Here is a 22258-nt window from a genome sequence, read left to right on the forward strand (position 1 = left end):
TTATATTTAAAGTTATATGTACATATTTATGCATAAGGTTAAGGTTATACAATGTTTGTATTTTAGTTACGTTAAATTTTGGCATGTTTTTTTTGTAAGATTTCTAAGTAATTTAGTAATTAATATAAGTGAAGGACACAAATCTCTAAGTGTATTTTAATTAACATTGCACCCCTTGTTGGTTCCCTTTTATATTTTATCCTAGATATTTAATATATGCATGTTTGTATGTCCGTATGTATGTATGCATGCTGTGGAAGCAAAAATTGACAAATGGAGTTTTTTATTTATACCTAGTATGAATAAAATTTTTCAGGTTACCATTTTTATGAACTCTTTCGGCTGACTATTTGACAATTGAGTTGTTTTTTCATATAAGAAAATAATTTAATTTCCACGTGATACAAGAAAAACAGAAAAATAAAAAACTTCTAACCTCACTTCAGGGTTTAACTTCTGTTGTATGTATATCATATGTGGGTGCTAATATTTATAATAATATTATAACTAAAAATGCTTTTACAGTGTTGTTTTTTCCTTAATAAAGAGAAATTTGAATTTGAAATTGAGATTTGAAAAAATTATGTGTTACAATGTTTTGCTTAAGTATTTTCATTTTAAAGTATATTAACAACATTTACAAGGCAAAATATATTTGAAATGTTTTCGGCATTATATTGAAAATGTATCGTGTTCTCACTACCTTTTATAAAAAAATAAAATATTATATTACTTTTCAAAACTAGTCCGTTTTAAGCTTTCAGATTCAACAAGAATCTATACTAGTATATTACAATGAATTAATTTGCCAAACAAAAAAAAAACAAATTAGTTTTTCAGCATAATATTGAAAATACATCGTGTGCTCACTACCTTTTATACAGAAATATTATATTCTTACACATTTCTTTTAACTTGCATTTTCAAAACTTGTCCGTATTAAGCTTTCAGATTTTTAATAGTGCACTAACTTTTTTATATATTAATATTCATTCCTTTAATTCAACAATATTTCAAAATGAAAATAGAAAAAAACGACTTCAGTTGCACCGAAGCAGTAATATAATAATATAACAATAAAAAAATTCACACAAGAACTTGGGTATGATCAGTCAGTTCGATGTCAACCATATGCCATAGTGGTCCGATCTGTACAATTTGTTCGGATATTGTACCGTTGCTTCGAGCAATAATCCATGCCAATTTTCATAACATTTACTGTCATAATAAAAAAGTTTTCCATACAAGAATTTAATATAATAATGTTATAGTAATCCGATCTAAACAATTTTTTCGGAGATTGCATTAGCGTCTTAGGTCAATGACCCACGCAAAATTTCGTAAAAATTACTCATCAAAAAAACAGTTTTTATTAATGCACTTGAAACTGCTCGTTCAGCTATATGCAATAGGAAGAAAAGGATGTGTACGAAATTTTAGACCTATAACTCAAAAACAGATCTAATTTGCGTATATATGTACAGACGAACAGACTGACATGGCTAAATCGACTCAGCTCGTCGTGCTGATCATTTATTTAATCTACCTTATAGAGTTTCTGTATTCCTTCAGGACATTATAAACTTCATGTCAAACAGGGTATACATGAAATAATAATAATTTCTTAATAGTATGGAAATTATTTTCCACAAAATTCTGCAATGATGTGCAGCTAAGGACACAGCACTATCCAAAACTATTTGCTTAATCATATATGCAGCTATAACACAACAAAAAAAACTTTAAGAACTTAATATTACAATTTGGCATGTATCTTCCACAAATGTATGATCTTGAGATCCGCAAACAAGCGACTTTTTCAAAATTGATGCAATTATGATAGTTTATAATTTTCAAACCACAAATATAATTCGACTTTTTTGCGTTACAGGAATTTATCCGTCAAAGTGCTTATCTTTCAGCGATCTAAACCCGCTTAGAATGGTAACTAATAGTAGGTTAGGCTAAGAGGCAATAAATAAATAAAAAAAAAAAGAAAAATAAACTGAATTGCGTTGCTTTCAACTTACTTCTGTATCTACGTATGTATGTTTATCTTTGAGATAATGAGTATATAACGAAAATATTTAAGGAACTTATTAAAGCAATCAACTGAATTATTTTCACATTTGAAATATAATTAATTATACTACATTACATATACATATATGTACATAAGTGCAAATACACACATATGTATATGCCTATGCTCAAAATATATGTATATTCCTTAATTAATAATTTTTATAAGTATACAAGTTCTTCTGCTCCACCTGGGAATCGCTACAAACTCATAGCCTTTTATTCTTACGCTTAGTAAATTTATTACTAACTTATTTAGTTAGACACATACTAAATTCGTGTGTAGGTCGGCATGCATGCCATACACCTAACAAGCACTTGCGCACACACTTATACGTATAACAACAGTAAATCAGTCGCGAAATAGTTTTTAAATGTAAATCACCAACAACTACATAACGCCTAAGCCTTTGGCCGTGATAGTAAAAATTTCGCTAGCAGTCAATTAAGCAATAAATATGCAAAATGCTCGGTACGATTTTTTTTAGGATTTTTACAACGTCAGCACAGCAAACGTTTGCCGCATACGATCACTAAGTAAGCTTGGCTTGTGCAAATCTTTTCACTTTTTTTGGTTAAATTATACGATTCGGCTTCGTAGCAGTTCTATGAGTTCAAATTCATTTCATTGCATTTTGCTGTGACCAAAAATCTGATGTAACATAGCCGTATGAAACCATTGGTCGAACTTGCTGGTGCGCTGGCGTCTGCGTATCGTCGTCAATGTCCGCGTCATTGACAGCGTTTTGTGCAGCAGCAAACTGTGAACATAGTTTATATGTTAGTAGGATTTTTTTCTTTTATATTGAAGTTTTGGGTTTACCTTGGTTAACGTATCGGGTAGTACATAACCACAGTGTGTGAGTGGCATATTTTTAAGAATATTGGGTTGCGCTTGCGTAGAATTAATTTGCGAGTGTTGTTGCGGTAGTGGCAATAGAGATGTCTCGTGTTGCTGTGATGCAGCGATCTATAGAAATATAAAATGAAGCTTTAATTGGAAAATTCTTTAAAAGTTGAAAAGGAAAAGTCAACTAGCCTTGGGCAACTCATCGGGTAGCACATAATCGCCTGTTGTAAGCGCTAAATTTTTAAATAGATCCGACTGCGCTGGTATGGTTGTAGTTTGTGGCAATTGTTGTTGAAATGGCTTATCAGTTTCGTTGTGATCTTGCCGTATGGTAGCGGTATGTGCTGTGGACAACTGCAAGTATATATAATCATAATTGGTACAAGAACAAAAACGAAACGATTAAATTAAAAGTGTTAAATCCATTTGTGAATTTATTTACCTTAAGTAATGAATCGGGTAGCACATAATCGTCGGTCGCAAGCGTTGGAAAGAGGTGTGCCTGCGCCGTTGCAGCTTTCGCCTGTAAGAGCTTTGATTCTAGAGGGTTTACGGAGTTCCTTTCGACGTGCGCTGTTGGCAACTACAAGTGGCAATTATAAGAAAAACACAATTTAAATAAACAATAACAAGGGCAAGAAAAAATGTTAAATTTCTTTGCACCGAAGCTATAATACCCTACATTAAAAAGTTTTACATACAAACACTTGATATTTATGGGCCTGGTTGTATAGCTTATAAGTATAATGATCCGATCTGAACAATTTATTCAGAGATAGTTTTCTCGTCTCTTGACAAATAAAGATTTCCTCATAAAAGAACTTGATTTTGAACGATAAGTTTCTAAGACAGCCGGTTTCCACAAATGACCAGCTTCTTCGGGAAAAAACAGTTGTGCAAAGTTTCAGATCAATATCTCAAAAACTGAGAAACCAGTGCATCAATACAGACAGGCAGACGGACATGGACGACTCAACTCGTCAATCTGATCATATATATATATAATATTTATATTTTTTTTGAAGGCTTCCTTCTGGGTTTTACAAACTACGTGACAAATGCAATATACCCGGTTCAGAGCAATTTATTTACCTTGTGGAGTGAGTCTGGTAGTACATAATTGTTAGCCAGCGGCGCATTTTTTAATGTATTATTATTATTAATATTGTTATTATTATTATTGTTATTATTTGTCATTTGTAGCAAAAGCGGCGTCTTTGCATGTTTGTTGAGCATAGCGTCAGTTGATGTTGTCACTGTTGCAGCAATATCACCCGCTGTAACATAATCACCAAAACTTCCTTTGTTACCGCTACTCTCCGAAGTTGAGCTCGACTTCGATTTAATTGAATGTAAGGGTAAATATGAAGATTCGCTCGATGTGCTGCTGTCATTAGCAATAATTGGTATTATTTGTTCCGCTTGTAAGTAGTCATCATTAATAAGAATGGGCTTGTCAAATGGCTTTTTACACCGCAACGGTGATGGTTGATGCGAAGAATAGCTAAGGCTATTTAAAGTTACTGTAGTCTGTGGCGATGCCGGCTCGCTTTTCGCCCAACAGCGTGAAAATTCCCTATTGACATCTTCGCTACTTGTACTCGGTGTGTCACTGTCAGCGTCGCCAACGCCATCGACACCACTTTCACTGCTACACGAGGGTACGGACGTCTTTCCAATATTGATTAGCGATGCACCATCGCTAGCTTTTGTCGATACAATGGAAATATTTTCCGGTTTATTATCCTCCAAGCAACTGGGTAATTTTGAACTCATGCTCATTAGTTGTAGCACCGATTCTGGTAATTGTACGTGCACCTTCCATTGACGTTGCACAAACTTGTAAGTCCAAACTATGGTCGCTATGAACACGCTAACGAAAATAATCGAAGCCACTAACAGTGCCCACTCAAATTCTGAACAAGTGAAATTGTGTGAACTGCTTGCATCCGATTTCAGCATGTAATATGCGGTATTCTTTATATCGGGTAATTGTGTTCGGATACCTCCACCAACTACGTCACACACGAAATCTTGGTGCGTTTTATATTTGTATGCTAGTTTCGCTTCCTTATGGTCATCAGCCGATATATGTTCCTTTTGTTTGTGGGACTTGTTATACATTTCACCATTAGCAGTTGCCTGCGTGCAGAACGGTACTTGGTGCGTATGAAGGATCACTGGTGTGACGGCGTGCTCGTTGCATTCCTTCGCCCGCGATAGTAAACGTGCTCTTATCTAAATCTTTTTCGGCTACCACATTGATAGTGCGTACTTGCATATTTTGTACGCCCTTCGGGCAACCGGGATATTTTAGGCGGCACACGAGTTTATTATCTGTTCCTGTTACCGTACCGTTAGAATTTGGGTGCTGTACCGTTAATTTTTTTATTTGATTATTGGCATTAAAATATTTCGTAGAACACCATATGACCGACTGAATTTTCAGCTGCAGTCCAACTGAGGCACATAATCACTACCGTTTAGATATAGATTTACATCTGTCGAAATTGGCATTGGTACTGGAGATTTGAATGATTAAAAAAAATATCAATTAGTTTAAGAATTCTGAAACATTTTTGTTGATCATTTGTTAATAATCAATATATAACATCTAGATATTTATAGAGGCTTGAGGTATATCTTTTTTTTTTTGTTTTTTGTAGAGATTATATCCATTACAAGTAAAAAAAAATGTATGTATCGTGATTTTTTTTTAAGAAGCGTTTTACATTAACAAAATTTAATGTAAATGTAAAAAAATTTGGATTCCCTTGAGCCTGTAGCTGATCTCCAAGAAGAACCCCGAAAAGATTCCCACGACAGCGGGTTCTACGCACCGGAATTGACTCGGATTTCATCCGACCAAGGGCTGTTTTTTCGGCGATCTAACCCCGTTTGGATCGGTAAGTGTTAATTTGTGTTTGTCGTCATTGGAGCGTATCCTCTTGACTCGTGCTGGCATTGAGTCCAACCTGGGCCCGGAGCAATTTTTCTGCTGCGTATGCGCAAAACGGCTCCATCCAAACTCCACCTCGGTCAGGTGCAATACATGCAATGGATGGAGCCATCTTAAGACCTGTTCTGGCCTTAAGACTCATAGGGAGTGGACCACGTGTTACGTGACCCCATGTTGCCTGCGCAATACTGTGACACAAGCCTCTACGGCTGTGCAATCTGCACATAGTTCGCGCGCAGTTCCTGCTGGGATGCTTTCGCAGAAATCACCACTGCAGCCATCTGCTTGGAGCGCAACCGCCTTCTAGGAGCATCAAAAGACCATTCCTCGACTACGTCGACGACGTCGTACAGTACGCCGAGCGGACTTCGGACGCAACTAACTTTCGACAGGTACTGACTGCCATTCACAGCGGAGCCATCAACACCTTCACCGACTCCCTTCCCGTGAATGGCGTTCTTGGAGTCAAATCACCACCCATGGCAGACGAAGAGCTCCAGCTGCCACGTGAAACGCGCAACTTCGTTCGGATACTGTAGCAGGTTAAACTCCTACTTATCCAGAATAGACCCTGACATACCGAATGTATGTCCTGCATGCAACGAGTCTCCGCATGACACTGACCACCTCTTTGCATGCCCCACGAACCCCACTCATCTAACACCCTCCTCCCTTTGGTCCGACCCCGACGAAACAGCATGTTTCTTGGGCCTCCTGTTAGATGACATCGACGACAACTCAAATGACACTTACCATCCCTACGGGGATTGAATTTCCGTTAAAACAACAACAACAAGAACCCCGAAAAAGATCGGCGGCGACTTCCGTCGAGGAAGATTGTTGTCCTTAAAATTATCTCAAATCCGGAAACCAAAAAAAAATTTATTACTATAGATGAATACAAGTAACAAACGAAGGATTAGTAACAATTTTGATTTTTAACAAAATGGCGGATTTCTCAAAAATATTTAGTTTCTTGTGAAAAAATTTACACTTTAAAATTTCTTAAAAGTCGTATTTTTTGTCAAAAATTACCTCATTACCTGACAAGCATATTTAAGAAGGATGTTTGAAAATTTCAAGGCAAAGTCGTTTCGGAGGAATTTCCCTCACTAACAATGAAAACAGCGAAAAAACGCGTTTGAAATTTTGGGAGCCAATCACGCCAAGATAAAATTTCTTACAATTATTCTCGAAACGTTTTTCAGAGAAGATTTTTAAATATATGCATATTCGATATATCGATTTTTGAAATTCATAAGTGGATATAGATCCTTAAATAGTCAATGAATTGTAAAATGAATGGATTTAACAATAATGAATGTATCAGAACGCGTGATTTAAGAAAATGTAATTACTTCAAGATTAGAAAAAATATTTATGGAATTGTATTTTCATCTAAAAGACCATAAATTTTGAGCCGATAAGAATATAATTATGTACTTTGACCATTAAATTTATTAAAAATCATTTTTAAGTGGGTTCCTTTTTCAAAATATAACGAACTTTTCCTCTCTATATAGGTTTTTTTGACCCCTAAACTAGATAGGTAAGTTTTCACCTTAAAATGTATATTATAATCATCAGGCAAATTGATTTCGCAATGTCTGTCTATACATCTTTGAGTTAATAGATTTCCTTATTTAATAATTGTACTTACTGCCAATCATGGTGGTGATATTCACTGAAGCGCTCTTAATTGATTGATGTTTTGTCCACGCCGTTAGCCATACCTCATAGACAGATCCACTGCTTAGGTCGTTTAATGTATAAGACGTATAAGACACGTTAGTGGTCTCATTGTATTTTGCCTCTGCTTCGTTGTATTTTTTATACCTTAAAGAATACACAAACATATTACCCCACACTTACATAAGTAGTGCAAACAAATTTAATGTTACACATACCAAATATAATACTTTGTCAGAACTCCATGTCTTTCAGTTGGCGCTTTCCATGAAATTTTCGCCGAATGACTTGTTACGTCCGTATAATTTAGATTAGTTGGCGGTTCAGGTGCTAAAATAACAGTATATGTGGGTTTTTTAATATTTATTATGTATTTACAATTTTTTAATCGCAAGTTTGAAAATCACCTGTGAAGGGTTTGTGCCTTGATTGCAATGGGCGGGCTCTTTCGATTATTAACGCCATATAACTGTATGCTGATGTAATAAAATGTATATGCTTCCAAATTCGTTAAATTGAAGCTAATACTTTGTGTCGAATTTTCGCGCTCTGAATGACAACTGGACACCATGCTATTGTTCAATATGCAATAGGTAATATTGTAGCCATTGAATGCACTGTTACAATTTGGATTACTCCATTTTAGAACGATGCTCGACTCCGACTTGTCGGTAACGTCAAACGTAGTTATCTGCTCTAAATATGCATTTAAATCGTTAAAACAATGGGGCCAATAAAATCCACTACTTCCGCGTGGATAGTTGGCTGCCACGGCCATTATAAGTTGATCCTTCGCGTGTGTGGTATAATTGGTTCTCGTATTTTCTACAACTGTGAAGTGCATGGAACCCTTTTGTGGGTGAAAAAAAATTGTTAGACTTAAAATATATTATAACTGAAAAATATTATATTTACGTCACACTTTTTTTTCTTCATCAACCTTTGCTGACACCAGAAGACAGTATAGTTGCTTGGTGGTCGCTTTTCGTAGTCACCTGGATGCTGCCATTTTAATATGAATGCTCCACCGACAACTTCTCAATTTCTAATGGAGGACTGAATTCTCTGGGTGAGACAACTCGTATTATGCTTGCATTTGACGATGCACCGACTGCATTTTTGCCGAATATTTTATAAATTCTAGGATGGTTTGAGACCCATCGAAAGTCAACTGTTGTGCTATTGGTTTCTTTTGAATTTCTACAAAAGAAAAGAATTAATTGACCAAGTGTTAATCAGAACCGATTTCATAAACTCAAAAAAAGCTGCTTTTGTACCTAATCTGTACACGACTTAACATATTTTCTTCGAGTAATGATCACATAAGAGATGCTTGACAACATAGCCAAAGAACTTACATTTATCAAACAATATTGCAAAATTCGAAAATGAGCCACAACCGAGAAACACAAATTTCGGTGAAGGCACTGAAGGCTATATCAAAGCCGAGACTTACAACAAATATAACAATGAAAAATTTAAGTGCATGGAAAATTCTGCATTATTTTTGTCAGTCCAGGTCAAATTTGAACAAATGATAGTTATAACAGAAAAAGATGCTCTCTGAGCTTGATTGAGTTACCTCACGTATCATCGCCAATATGTAGGGTCGAAAGTCAACCGAATGTTTGAAAATTCCAGTATTAGTTATACCGAGGCTTGGGTAAGTTTTGGACCCGATATTATCAATTTTAGGCACAAAGATACATTATTATCAGAAAAACACGATCTTTCAATTTCATTACGATTACTCACATATTAACCGTTATTTGCGGTATAAAGTCAGGCGGACGTATTTTTTCTTTATTTAGTACTAGAGGACCCGTCCACGCTTCATTGTGGCTGATACATAAATATGTAATACTACTACTACCATCTATATGATTTCTATTAGTTGGATTATAACTATTAGTTAATAAGATATAGCATTTTTGTGAAGCAACTTGTATTAGTTTACAAACAAATGGATCATAAAGCATTTCGTGTGTTAATAAAGCATTGCTTTTTGGGGGAAAATACTGTTGAATTTGGGCTCAGGGAAATCCACCGTTGAAAAGATATTTGCTAAGCTGGAAACAGGCGAATTGAACACCGAGGACAACGATGCTCTAAAGAGGCGAAAGCTCTGTGCAAAGTGGGTGCGTCGAAAGTTCATAATCCAACAAAAACAACGAATAACTGCTTCTGAGAAGTGTTTGAGCGCTCTTTAATCGCAATAAAACCGGATTTTTGCGTCGGTGCGTGACAATAGAAACATAGCTCCATCATTTCCCACTGGAGTCCAATCGACTATCATTCTAGTGGACTGCACATGATGAAACGGTTCTCAGGCGTGGAAAGACGAAAAGTAGTCGGATGGAAAGGTTATGACATCAGTCTTTTGGGATGCACGTGGTATAATAATACTCAACGACTGATTACTGAGCCAGTTATAATCCATTGTACTGCGTATTTGGTTGCAGTTCTTTTCTACTATTCCAAATACATACTTAGCAATTGTATTATTTATGAGGAAGAATCTGTTTAAAATTGTATGCATATATTCAAATGATTCCTACAAACATGAATTTTGAACAAATGCTTATTATTTGAAATATAATTTTTTTTTTTTTTGTTTTTATATACAAAGAAATAATATAATTACAATTTATATATATAGCACTAGCGGTTAAGCCATCAGCTTAAAAAAGAAAAGGGATAAAAGGCATCCTATGTCCTTCCCCTGGTTCTAAGCTATCTCCCCACCAATTTTCAGCCAAATCGGTTCAGTCGTTCTTGACTTATAAATGGTGTAACTAACACAACTTTCTTTTATATAGAGAGATATGGGAACTGAGCCGATTCCAGCTATTTTTGCCATACAGACATACTATTTTCGGTAAAGGTTTTTCTTCGAACTTCTATATTATATTTCACAGATTGACTGATAAAAGATTGATCAAAACAAAGTTCGGAATAGAAACTGAGCTTCGCATATTTGGTATCCGGGGGCTTGTAAAATTTTGGTCCGATTTGGAAAATTTTTCATAAGTTGGCACATTTTAAAGACTATTAATGTAGGGTTTTATTCAGATAAATACATTGGTGTTTGATTTGTATACTGGAAAGTGAAAAGTCAGATAGATTTGAGAATTTACTTACAACTCTTGTCCATACATGTCCAATTCTTGAATAACGTAAGTGAAATTTTCACCATTTCTCTCGTAATCTGCCAAACCCTCCCAATATAAAGTTATTATGTCTGCCTCATTAATGTCGAAACCACCAACATAAGTGCGTGGCGCACGATCGGGTTGACGCGGCGCAGTTTTGAAAACCACTTTAGTTGGTTCGTTCCATTCGCTTGTATTGCAATTAACACGTGCTGAGACATTCAAAACATATTGCCAGTTGGCATAGGGAAGGTTTGGCAGTGTGAAATTATATGCCAACCTTTCACTGTACTCGGTTAAATTGTATTTTTCGTGGTCATCCGGTTCAACGGTAATGTTATATTCCAATCCAATGGCCTTATAGTAATCTTGCTTACGGTTTTTCCATGATAAATATACGCTATTGGAGGTTATGTTTTCCACATAGATTTGCAATTTTGGCGGCACGACTGCAAATAATAGGAAGCATTAAAAATATTCACGAAGTATAAAGCATCTGACATCCACACTTACCGCTCTTATGGGTGTTTATGGAGATTTTATTCGTGTATTCTCCTAAAGCATTTGTCGCTATCAAAGTGAAATTATGAAATTCTTGGGATGGATAATAAATACATTTGCCGCTATTTGTCGCCATCAACGTTATATCATGGTCTGAGCCGTTGTCCAGTGTGCAATCTACAATATTGTTCTGTAATGTCTAAATGGGAACATTGAAAAGGTGAATCTTGAGTTCAGGGTTTTTATGTAATAATAATTAAGATTGTACTACCTACAATATATGTATAGTATTCATGCTACCGGTAATACTTACTTCATATGATATTTTATATACTGTTGGTAAGTTATTTGGTGGATAGAACATTCTGCATCTCATAGATTCATAGTTGTCACCTCTGCATTTAAAACTCTCTACTGACTCCGGAGCTTTTCCTGTAAAGAACAAAAAGTGTGTATATGTAAATTTTTTTTTTCGAACAAGGTATTTTCACGAAATTTTGCATAGCCTAAGGCAACGCTACGATATCCAAGAAAAATATTCAGATCGGACTAATATAGCTTATAGCTGTCAACTTAATTTTTCATTTGTCAAGATATCTTCACGAATTTTGGAATGATTTATTGTCCAAGGCTCCGAAAAATTTTTCAGATCGGATCACATAACTAATAGCTACCGTACCGATCAAACGAAGTAAAAAATTCTTGTTTTAATTTATCTTATATCTTAGAGCTTAGATGACTATGTCACAGACCACCATTTGTGTATGGCCACGAAAAGTGGTTACAATTTGAAAATCCTTATTCGCTGATATTTGATTGAATTAGAACACCTTCTGATGAACTTCTCTTAGTAACAAACAATTTCGGGAAGAGTTCATTTTAGGAAGATTTATCCAGCTATGAGTCAAGCTTATTTTATTTTTGAAAGGGCAAGTAACCGCCGCGTCTAGCCCAATTTTCGATCACCTAGTACATCTGTACGGCATGTAGCGCCGTCTTATTGCAAGCAAAAGCTATCAACATCCTCAAATTCAGGCGTGAAAAGTTCATTTATAAGTTATGGCTCTACAGCGTTCCCCGATTATTATCAAGTGAGCTTCATTGCTGAACAAAATTTTCTTGTGAAAATCGGTGGCCACCTCATTTTGGGCCTATTTATCAAACGTGCGTTTGGCTTCCTTATTTGCACGAGTATTAAGTATCCGGGTGATTTTTTTTAGAGCTTGATAACTTTTTTTAAAAAAAAAACGCATAAAATTTGCAAAATCTCATCGGTTCTTTATTTGAAACGTTAGATTGGTTCATGACATTTACTTTTTGAAGATAATTTCATTTAAATGTTGACTCATGTGGTTTCAACAAGATGGCGCTACATGCCACACAGCTCGCGATTCTATGGCCATTTTGAGGGAAAACTTCGGAGAACAATTCATCTCAAGAAATGGACCCGTAAGTTGGCCACCAAGATCATGCGATTTAACGCCTTTAGACTATTTTTTGTGGGGCTACGTCAAGTCTAAAGTCTACAGAAATAAGCCAGCAACTATTCCAGCTTTGGAAGACAACATTTCCCAAGAAATTCGGGCTATTCCGGCCGAAATGCTCGAAAAAGTTGCCCAAAATTGGACTTTCCGAATGGACCACCTAAGACGCAGCCGCGGTCAACATTTAAATGAAATTATCTTTACATATGTACATGCATATGTATGTGTATTTATAAATATGATTTAAAAATTTTTATATCGACACATTTTTCAATACAAATTGTCCGATTGAAACTATATACATATGTATATATAGATAAAGGCACGCTTCCTACAACGATGCAATGTTTAGTCAGTGATCATTAGTTGGTAATCACGTGATTTAGTAATGGTTCTACCATAAGTGCAGTGAACCCGGACCAGTTCAGTAATAATGCTTTTTCCTACATTGTATATGTAAGTTTTTATTCCGTTTCAATACAAACATGGAATTTTTTATTTATTAAAAACAAGATTTGCGCGCGAAAAGCAAATATGTCTCATAAGAGTACTCTAACACTTACATACATATGTACATAGTATACATATGCACGTTTTTATTGATAAGAAAACTATTCCAACGGATACTTTCGGTGAACAATTAATTTGTGAGATTTCTACCATTTTATCACGAAAAAAAGTATCAAAGAATTCTAAATCGTCATGTTTTATTCTAGAAAAAGTATATAACGCCTCATTTCCTTATAGTTCGAAGCTCTATATATTAGGCCTACCTATTATTACTGGTCACGTTGAGTATTTAGTTAAGGAAAACCTGACATTTTAGCGAAGTGCAGCCAACCCTAATTTTAAAAATCGTATTCGAAACTTTTTCACTATTTCGGATTTATTTTCCTACACTCTCAATACTTATGCATGATTGACTCTCAATTCTTTTCATTGAAGGAAAATTTTACTTTAGTGGGTACTTATAGATGACTGATCTTAATAATTTTACACTTTCTCACTAAATCTTCATAGGGAAATGTAAATTTTTATTCCTGTGCGATACACGTCTTAATCGTTTAAACGAGGGTTAAAACAGTGAGACCTTGAAAAAATATTAGTTTTTATTTTGTATTGGAATGCTTTTCTAAATGCCTTATGTTTGGACACATTTTATAATATTTATACCCTAAACAAAGCATATTAAGATGACGATATTTGTAACACCCAAAAGGAAACTCGGACCTCCCGTAATGTATAAATAAATGAGCAGCGTGACGTGCTGAGTTGATTTAGCCATGTCCAACTGTATATACGTGACTTGTCTATCAGTTTTAGATATACTACCAAGAAGCTGCTAATTTGACGGAATCGCCGATGTTGGACTAACATAGAGCTGCCATACAAACTTAACGATCAGAATCAATTGCTTGTATGGAAAACTATTTCATTTGATGAGGTATATTCAAGAAATTTCACAGAGATTATTATCCAAAACATTGTAACGGGCCATAAATTTTCAGATTATTCACAGTAACGTGCCGGTCTTGGTCATCACGAAAGAAGTACCGCCCAATGACGCCGCCGGCCCATAAACCGCATCAAACTGTAATTTTTTTGCAATGAAATGGTGACTCATACAGTACGTACGCATGTACTTTCAAAGGAATAAAGTATTTCATTGATATCCTAAACCGTTTTTGTTTTATTTAAAAAAAAAAAAAACTTTTGTAGCGCTGTTAAAGTTGAGGCCACTGACTGCGAATTTCGATTATAAATTTTAATAATTTCGACTCATTGCTGGATCGTATATCTTTCCATGATGAATTGGCAAATCTTACTGAAGAGAAATGTCAAAAGAGTGGGAACAAATTTGGCGTCTTCGAAGACTAGCTGTCTTTTAAACTAACCGATCCAAATCAGTATAGCAATATTTTTATAGACTAGATGGAATAAATGGGCTATTGAAATATAAATATACTTATATGTACATACATATGTATATAGTGTAAATATAGGATACTGTACAGCATCTAAAAGATACTAGCCACGCTAATAAAAAAGAGGCTCACAAGTGTCGAACAGGCTTTGCGAAATCCAGCCTTTTCGACACATGGAAGACTACAGACAGCATTATAAGGACGTCGCTTGATGGTATGAGATGGCGCAACGGAGGAGTAACAAGGAAAAAAGAATTTATGGTAGTTTGATGTACATAAATACATACTTATGTTGTGTACACACAGATAGCAAATACAACAACTGAGTTTCTACTCACCCACATCGAGTTCCCATTCATTGCTGCATTGACCATCCCCATAGTTAAATGTGAATGTAGACTTTTTAGCTGATGCATTCCTTATCAAAAGTAATGTTGCAAGCTGATCATCGAGTTCCTGAAATTGTAGAAATGTAACAATTATTATAATAACAAACAATATGTTATATTTAATGTTATATGTATGTATATGTATGTAAGTTATATGTACATATATCCGGAGCGCGGCGCATCTTCGACCACCTCTACACCAGAACGAAAACGTTGAAACCACCGTTGTGCGGTGGAAATGGAAACTGTATCGGGTCCATAAACTGCACAAATTTTATTGGCGGCTTGAGATGCATTTTTGCCTTTATCGTAGTAGTACTGTAAAATATGTCGTATTTTCTCTTTATTTTGCTCCATGTTTGCGACGCTATAACTCACGAACGACTTAAAAGAAACGGCAATCAATCAAACACGTGTTAGCGCGTGAAATGAGCTTTCCAAAAAGGTATAGCATGACCCGATGCGACGAACTAGAACTACGCGCTTTCAGCGCCAACTAGCGAAAATACCGCAAGACTTTTTTGACAATCTATTATATGTCATGTGAAGTCGTTAAAGTTGTGTTCATAAAAATGGACTATACGAGGATCTGCCAAGGAAGAATGTCAGTGACTTTGTACGAATAAAATACAATTAGCTGGAATTCTAAAGCGTTTAAAATTCGCTTTAAACGGAGTGGCGACTGCCTAGCGGTTGGTTTAAGTGATAGACGCATAAATCTAAACAAGAACACATCTGATTTACATACATATACATGTACATATGTACATATTAGTATTTTCTTCGAAGAGAAAAAATCGAAGTGAAAATTCAACTCGTCAAAAGTGTACACGATTGACAAGCGTATCAAACATTTGGGGGCGCTTGCGCCACGTAGCGGCCGATATTATCCGCCGACGCGCATGGCAAATTGTCAGCAAGTCTTAATTATATCAATCAACTAGACACAAGTATGTAAATGCGGCACCAGCGATAACAGATTAGCGTGAAAAAGCCAATCTATATACATGCATATGTTGAAGACGCAATGGTAAATTGTATTTAGGGAACGTGAGAACTCGAAATGCTTCACGTAAAACCCGACTTCATGGATTTCACAACTGCTACTGGGCAAACGTAAAGAAAACGAAAAAAAAAACCCACGAGCAACAAGCAAAATACTAGTAATATAAATAAAGTCATTACAATTCTTGTTATTTGCCATTAGTTGGTGGCTTTAAGCTAGATCCAGCAGAAGTAGAGTCTAGTATATAACAACATATACTTATGTAAGTATAGCAAAATTGCACTGCCAGTAAGGCAGTTGTGACGTACGTTCCACGTATGTATATACACTTCGCGTCACTAGATAAGTCTTCAAATAAACTTTTGGCATTCATTTTCATCATAAAGCAGTATGACAGAGCCGAGAATATTGAAGATGACGCCGAAAAGGGTATCACTAAGTCGTTATCCATATCATAGCGCAAGAAATATGATTTTTTTCCAAAAGAAGCTGTAACCATATACAGGGTTTGTCCGGAAAGTAATAGGACTGATTTTCTTCCGTCGTGACTGTACTTCAGAGCGTGCGCGCACCGACTGGAGCGCGGTAGAGGGCGTTCCTAGCTAACGGAGCAGCGGCTGGTCAGTTGTCTCCGAGCAACTGGAGAGTCAGGACAAACATTTTCGCGCGACGTGTTTCTATGTGAAACTCGGTAAATCTACGACAGATGCGTTTGATATGATCAAGCAGGCTTACCCAGATGTTGCTTTAGCAAAAAGTGGTGTGTTTCGATGACACCAGGTCTTTTTGGAGGCCCGGAAAGAGGTCGCTGATGAAGACCGTGCTGAGGGCTCTTCCGACCTCGACAAACACCGACAATTTGACTCGTATGCGCAAAGTTTTTAACTCAGACCGTCGACTAAGTATTCGTTTAATTGCCCAGATGTTAAATTTATCAATATATGTTGTTCATGACCTTGTGACGGAGCACTTGAACATGCGCAAGATGGTTGGAGGATGCACCACGACAACGCCCCGGCTCTAACCGCATTTCTTGTGAACAGCTATCTAACCAAGACCGGCATCCCAACGCTTCCGGGACTTTTTTTGTTGCCTTGCCTGAAAAGACAGATGAAAGGCAAGCATTTTGAGATGACAGAGGGGATCCAAGCTGCATGCACCTCGGCTCTCAAAGCTATTCCGGACAATGCTTTCCGTGACGCCTTGAATGCTTGGAAATCGCGCTGACAGCGCTGCATTGACGCAGAAAGAACCTATTTTGACAGTTTTTAAAGAATTGTAACGATTGGTGCAATAAATTTTTTAAATCGACTCAGCCATTATGCTTTCCGGACAAACCATGTAAACAATTTTTACTAATTTCACAATCAAAATTCCTAAACTAAAGTCAACAGCTGATTTTCGATTATGCTGTCATAAAGTTCTTACAGAAATTGTTTAACTTTAATAGGATAATCTAATGCTTTTTATTTATTAGGTAAAATTCCTCTTAAAACAATTCACAAAAAAATGCGTTTTTTCGTCTTTCAAGTGAACTAACCCCATTATATAAACCTTCACCTGACTGCTAGTGTAACTTTTACATGCACACTTACATACATATGTATTTCTGCACATGTGGAAGCACTGCAACTGCAACTTGAAACTCTTTAAATCAGGGAAAATAAACATGTTTGTATGTATGTATTTATTTGCATTTTTTGCTTTGAGGTGCACCGCTGTACGCGCGTGTGTACTACTTGTTGTTGCCTATACATATCCCTATATACATACTTACATATATTCCTTATTATGTTCTACTCTTAATTTTGTTCCAACCAAATACTCCGCTTTTGGTCGGTCCAAGTATTGTTGACTTAATGTGCAAACAATACTGAGAATATCACATACCACAAGCGTACATGCATACCAACAATATATGCGTCGGAGATGTGCAAAGCATAAGCAACAATGCTTGGAAAAAATTGCGAATGGTATGCAGCGGAGGACGTTCAATGCCCACTGCAGCTCAACTCGGCCAGCAGTCATATTTAGATGTACATATGTATGTGTGAGTGTATGGTCAAATGTAAAGACTTTTGTAGCCATGGTCGGATCAACGCTGAAGAGGGCTCTAACCAATGGCTGACACACACAGAAGATTTTTTAAGGCACGGAGAGAAATTAATATAATTTATGCCTGGAAGTATGCGATTTGATGTAAAATTATTTGTACTGCAGAGTATATCTTTGACAAATTCGTATAAAAATTATATAGCAAATATGGCGCCAGCAGCTTTCGAAAATAAAGTATTTTTGTGAAATGTCAGTGGATAAAGTAGCCACTCATCGTCTGAAGTACACCTCAGCCTGTTGTAACAGCCTGTTCTTGTTTATAGAGAGGCGACTACTATTAGCTGGATTTCGTATCCAAAAATAATCAGACACATACTAAACAAAGAAAGTTCTATACTGGTAAAACGACCGTTCGTTGTCATGAGACCGAAGTGATCAAGGTTTGAAAGTATTTTCCTGACCAAATTTCTTAAATGTGTTTTTCGAAAGAAAATAATAATCCTCAACTTAGAACCTGGAAAGTCAAAAAAGGTTAACAAATGGAAGCAACGAAGAAAAATAGACTTTGGTTCCCGCTTAAGTACTATATAACCCTTCCATACCCTTACAGGTTAATTCTATAGATAATGTATTGGATCACTTAGTTTGCCGAACTAATAAAGCGCAGACTGTTTCTAAATTTTAAAATTAAAAATTTTCAAAAAGAGCTTTTTTATGGCGGCCAGTTAACCATAAAAATAACCCGTCTACAGTGTGATACGTTCCAGCTTTTATGAATTTGTAGTATGCACTTGCAGCACTTGTCTCGCATCGGTTGAGTGCATAAAGCAAAACTTGCTGCGTCACTTCTCCGCCGTCTGAAATACATATCTATAAATTTTATGGGTTTTTTTCGATGCAACCGTATGTGTGTATAGTTGTACTTGTGAATGTGTGTGTTTAAGTTGGTTAATATTTTTGTTTGAAAAGTTGACACTTTGCCAACATCGGTTGTTGCTAAATCAGATACTACTACGCTTGACGTATTGCTGTTGAACTGCAATCAGTCGTGTAGACATTACATTCGTAAGAATTGGGAGTATTAAACTTTTTATTGCTAATTTAATATACATATGTATTTACATAAATATGTCTATGCTTTTTATATACTTACAATTTTATCGATTTTCTCGTCTCTATTATCGCTGTAGTCATGATATAATGTTTTATTGGTGTAACCAATGTTGTTGATATTGCTGTCATGGACGAAAATAAGTGCAGCGTCATCACCGGTTCCAATTTGTATTTTCTCCGGCGATGTTAAGTCTGATTCAGCTAAAAGCAATGGTTAAATGATTAAATTATGATTAAAATATATTTTAAATACAAGAATGAAAATTTTATCGGAAAATAAAACAAGTTTTGCACCTTGAAAAGGATATGTGTGTATAAATATAAATAATTGATGCTTACAAATAACATTTAACAGTCAGGCTGGTAAGTAATACCAACTATTAGACACCGCTAAAATTGAACTTTTTTTATATGTTTTGTGGCTGTCGGCACATGGTTCGTGAGATTTTTGATTGACACAGATCTTGATATTTTGAAAAAAAAAGATAAATAAATATATAAAAAAGAATTTCGTATGTTTTTTATCGCGATGAACCGAATATACCAAAGTTATGGCATCTATATATTGGGTAGTCGAAAAAGTCAATAGTCAATAGATGTTGCAATCGTATATCTCCAGTGCTACCAATCACATTATGACAATACCATCAAGTGTGGGAAAGGTGAGATTTTAAGCTTCATTTAACAAAAAATTATAATCGGGGAAGTTGAAAAAAAGTTACAGCTGTTCAAAAATGTGTGAAATAAATGTGTGAAATAATGGACCGAATTAACATCTGCGATTCTTCGCTGAAACGAAATGAAATCGAACCATTTCTGAAGCGAATAGTAACAGGAGACGGAAAGTGGTTCAAATACGACAAAAATGTGCGAAAAAGATCAGGGTCCAAGCGTAATGTAGCTCTACAAATGGTCGCAAAGCAAGGATTGACGCCTCGAAAGGTTATGCTGAGTGTTTGGTGGAATTGGAAAGGAATCGTCCACTATGAGCTGCTCCAGCCTGGCCGAGCGATTGTTTCTACATTTTACTGTCAACAACTGATGAGAATGAAGCAAGCAATCGAAAAAAACAGCCAGAACTGATCAACAGAAAGAGCTTCGTCTTCCATCAGGACAACGCTAGACTAACGCAAAAACTGGGATAGCTTGGCTGAGAAGTTTTGATGCATCCACCATATAGACTTTGCCGTGCACCATCGGACTACCGTTTGTTTCGGTCAATGTAGAGCTCCCTTAATGGAGTAAAGTTGGCTTCAAGAGAAGCCTGTGTAAATTACTTGTCGAAGTTTTTCGGCGAGAAACCAGAAAAGTTTTACGCTGATGGAATAATGTCTCTAGCGTGAAAATGGCAAAAAGCGGTCCACCAAAATGATGCATATTTGGTGTATTAAAGTTCATTATAAATATAAAAAAATTATACGAAATAGAAATACGAAACAATCTATCAGTACAATCTATCTATGTTTTGTATTGCGATGAACCGAATAAACCAAAGTTATGGCGTCTATAAAGAAAGGAATAAGTCCGTAACACACTATCTTGGAAGTTGGCCCCATTACACACAAATTATTTACAAATTAAGCCTGAGGGATTTCTTTATATTCTCAGACCTCATGAAAATAACGACTGAAATATCGCTATAATCTGTGTTTGTACTCGATGCTCACGATGTTTAAAAAAAATGGAAAGTTAATTAATATAATGCGTATATAAGCACAGTGTTAATTTTATAGTTAGAAAATATTCAGGATTTTTTTTATGGTGCCAAAATGTGACGATAAGCCGCATTTGCGTAGAATTTTATTTCGTTATTTTGACAAAAGAACAATAATAACAAGTAAGGAAGGGCTAAGTTCGGGTGTCACCGAACATTTTATACTCTCGCATGATAAAGTGATAATCGAGATTTCATTATCCGTCATTTACATATTTTTCAAATACCGTATTTGTGTAAAGTTTTATTCCGCTATCATCATTGGTTCCTAATGTATACAGAGAAGGCATCAGATGGAATTCAAAATAGCGTTATATTGGAAGGCGTGGTTGTGAACCTATTTCACCCATATTTCGTACATGTCATCAGGGTGTTAAGAAAATATTATATACCGAATTTTGTTGAAATCGGTCTAGTAGTTCCTGAGATATAGTTCCTGAGATATCGTTTTTGGTCCATAAGTGGGCGAGGCCACGCGCACTTTCAATTTTTAAAAAAGGCCTGGATTCAGCTTCCTTCTGCCATTTCTTCTGTAAAATTTAGTGTTTCTGACGTTTTTTGTTAGTCGGTTAACGCACTTTTAGTGATTTTCAACATTACCTATGTATGGGAGGTGGGCGTGGTTATTATCCGATTTCTTCCATTTTTGAACTGTATATGGAAATGCCTGAAGGAAACGACTCTATAGAGTTTGGTTGACATAGCTATAGTAGTTTCCGAGATATGTACAAAAAACTTAGTAGGGGACGGGGCCACTTTTCCAAAAAAATTGCGTCCAAATATGCCCCTCCCTAATGCGATCCTTTGTGCCAAATTTCACTTTAATATCCTTATTTATGGCTTAGTTATGACACTTTATAGGTTTTCGGTTTTGCCATTTTGTGGGCGTGGCAGTAGGCCGATTTTGCCCATCTTCGAACTTAACCTTCTTATGGAGCCAAGAAATACGTGTACCAAGTTTCATCATCATATCTCAATTTTTACTCAAGTTACAGCTTGCACGGACGGATGGACAGACGGACGGACGGACAGACAGACATCCGGATTTCAACTCTACTCGTCACCCTGATCACTTTGGTATATATAACCCTATATCTGACTCTTTTAGTTTTAGGACTTACAAACAACCGTTATGTGAACAAAACTATAATACTCTCCTTAGCAACTTTGTTGCGAGAGTATAAAAATGTCAAGCACGAAATTTATTTAATGAAGATAAGAAACACTACGTAATACAAGGTGTGTTCTAAAGTAAACAGGACTTAAAAGAAAAAACAAACAGAGCAAATGGTTTTTTCGGCAAAATATTATTTTATTCAAAATAGTCTCCTTCTGCTCC

At 35.9% G+C, this 22258-nt stretch overlaps 2 protein-coding genes across 2 annotated transcripts in view; both read right to left on the minus strand.

The window, feature by feature from the left end:
• Positions 1 to 2263: 2263 nt before the first annotated feature.
• LOC120775354 (metabotropic glutamate receptor-like protein P) lies at positions 2264 to 5074 on the minus strand. The gene is made up of 5 exons (XM_040105513.1): positions 4025 to 5074; positions 3375 to 3515; positions 3122 to 3286; positions 2906 to 3052; positions 2264 to 2843 (listed from the first exon to the last, which is right to left on the minus strand). Exons 1-5 carry the CDS (start codon positions 5054 to 5056, stop codon positions 2703 to 2705), a joined length of 1626 nt encoding a protein of 541 aa, XP_039961447.1. The 5' UTR covers positions 5057 to 5074; the 3' UTR covers positions 2264 to 2702.
• The window catches only part of LOC120773746 (cytokine receptor-like), a 54913-nt gene continuing 37718 nt past the window's right edge, over positions 5064 to 22258 (minus strand). Inside the window, exons 5-15 of the mRNA XM_040102807.1 lie at positions 19246 to 19406; positions 14981 to 15098; positions 11547 to 11665; positions 11246 to 11432; positions 10722 to 11181; positions 8609 to 8780; positions 8328 to 8430; positions 8109 to 8276; positions 7799 to 7910; positions 7552 to 7727; positions 5064 to 5275 (exon numbers count right to left, since the gene is read on the minus strand). Of these exons, the coding sequence (XP_039958741.1) occupies positions 5064 to 5275; positions 7552 to 7727; positions 7799 to 7910; positions 8109 to 8276; positions 8328 to 8430; positions 8609 to 8780; positions 10722 to 11181; positions 11246 to 11432; positions 11547 to 11665; positions 14981 to 15098; positions 19246 to 19406 (1988 nt within the window). The remainder of the gene's footprint in view (positions 5276 to 7551; positions 7728 to 7798; positions 7911 to 8108; positions 8277 to 8327; positions 8431 to 8608; positions 8781 to 10721; positions 11182 to 11245; positions 11433 to 11546; positions 11666 to 14980; positions 15099 to 19245; positions 19407 to 22258) is intronic.

This window comes from Bactrocera tryoni, chromosome 4 (genome assembly GCF_016617805.1).
Source record: "Bactrocera tryoni isolate S06 chromosome 4, CSIRO_BtryS06_freeze2, whole genome shotgun sequence".
Taxonomy (NCBI): domain Eukaryota; kingdom Metazoa; phylum Arthropoda; class Insecta; order Diptera; family Tephritidae; genus Bactrocera; species Bactrocera tryoni.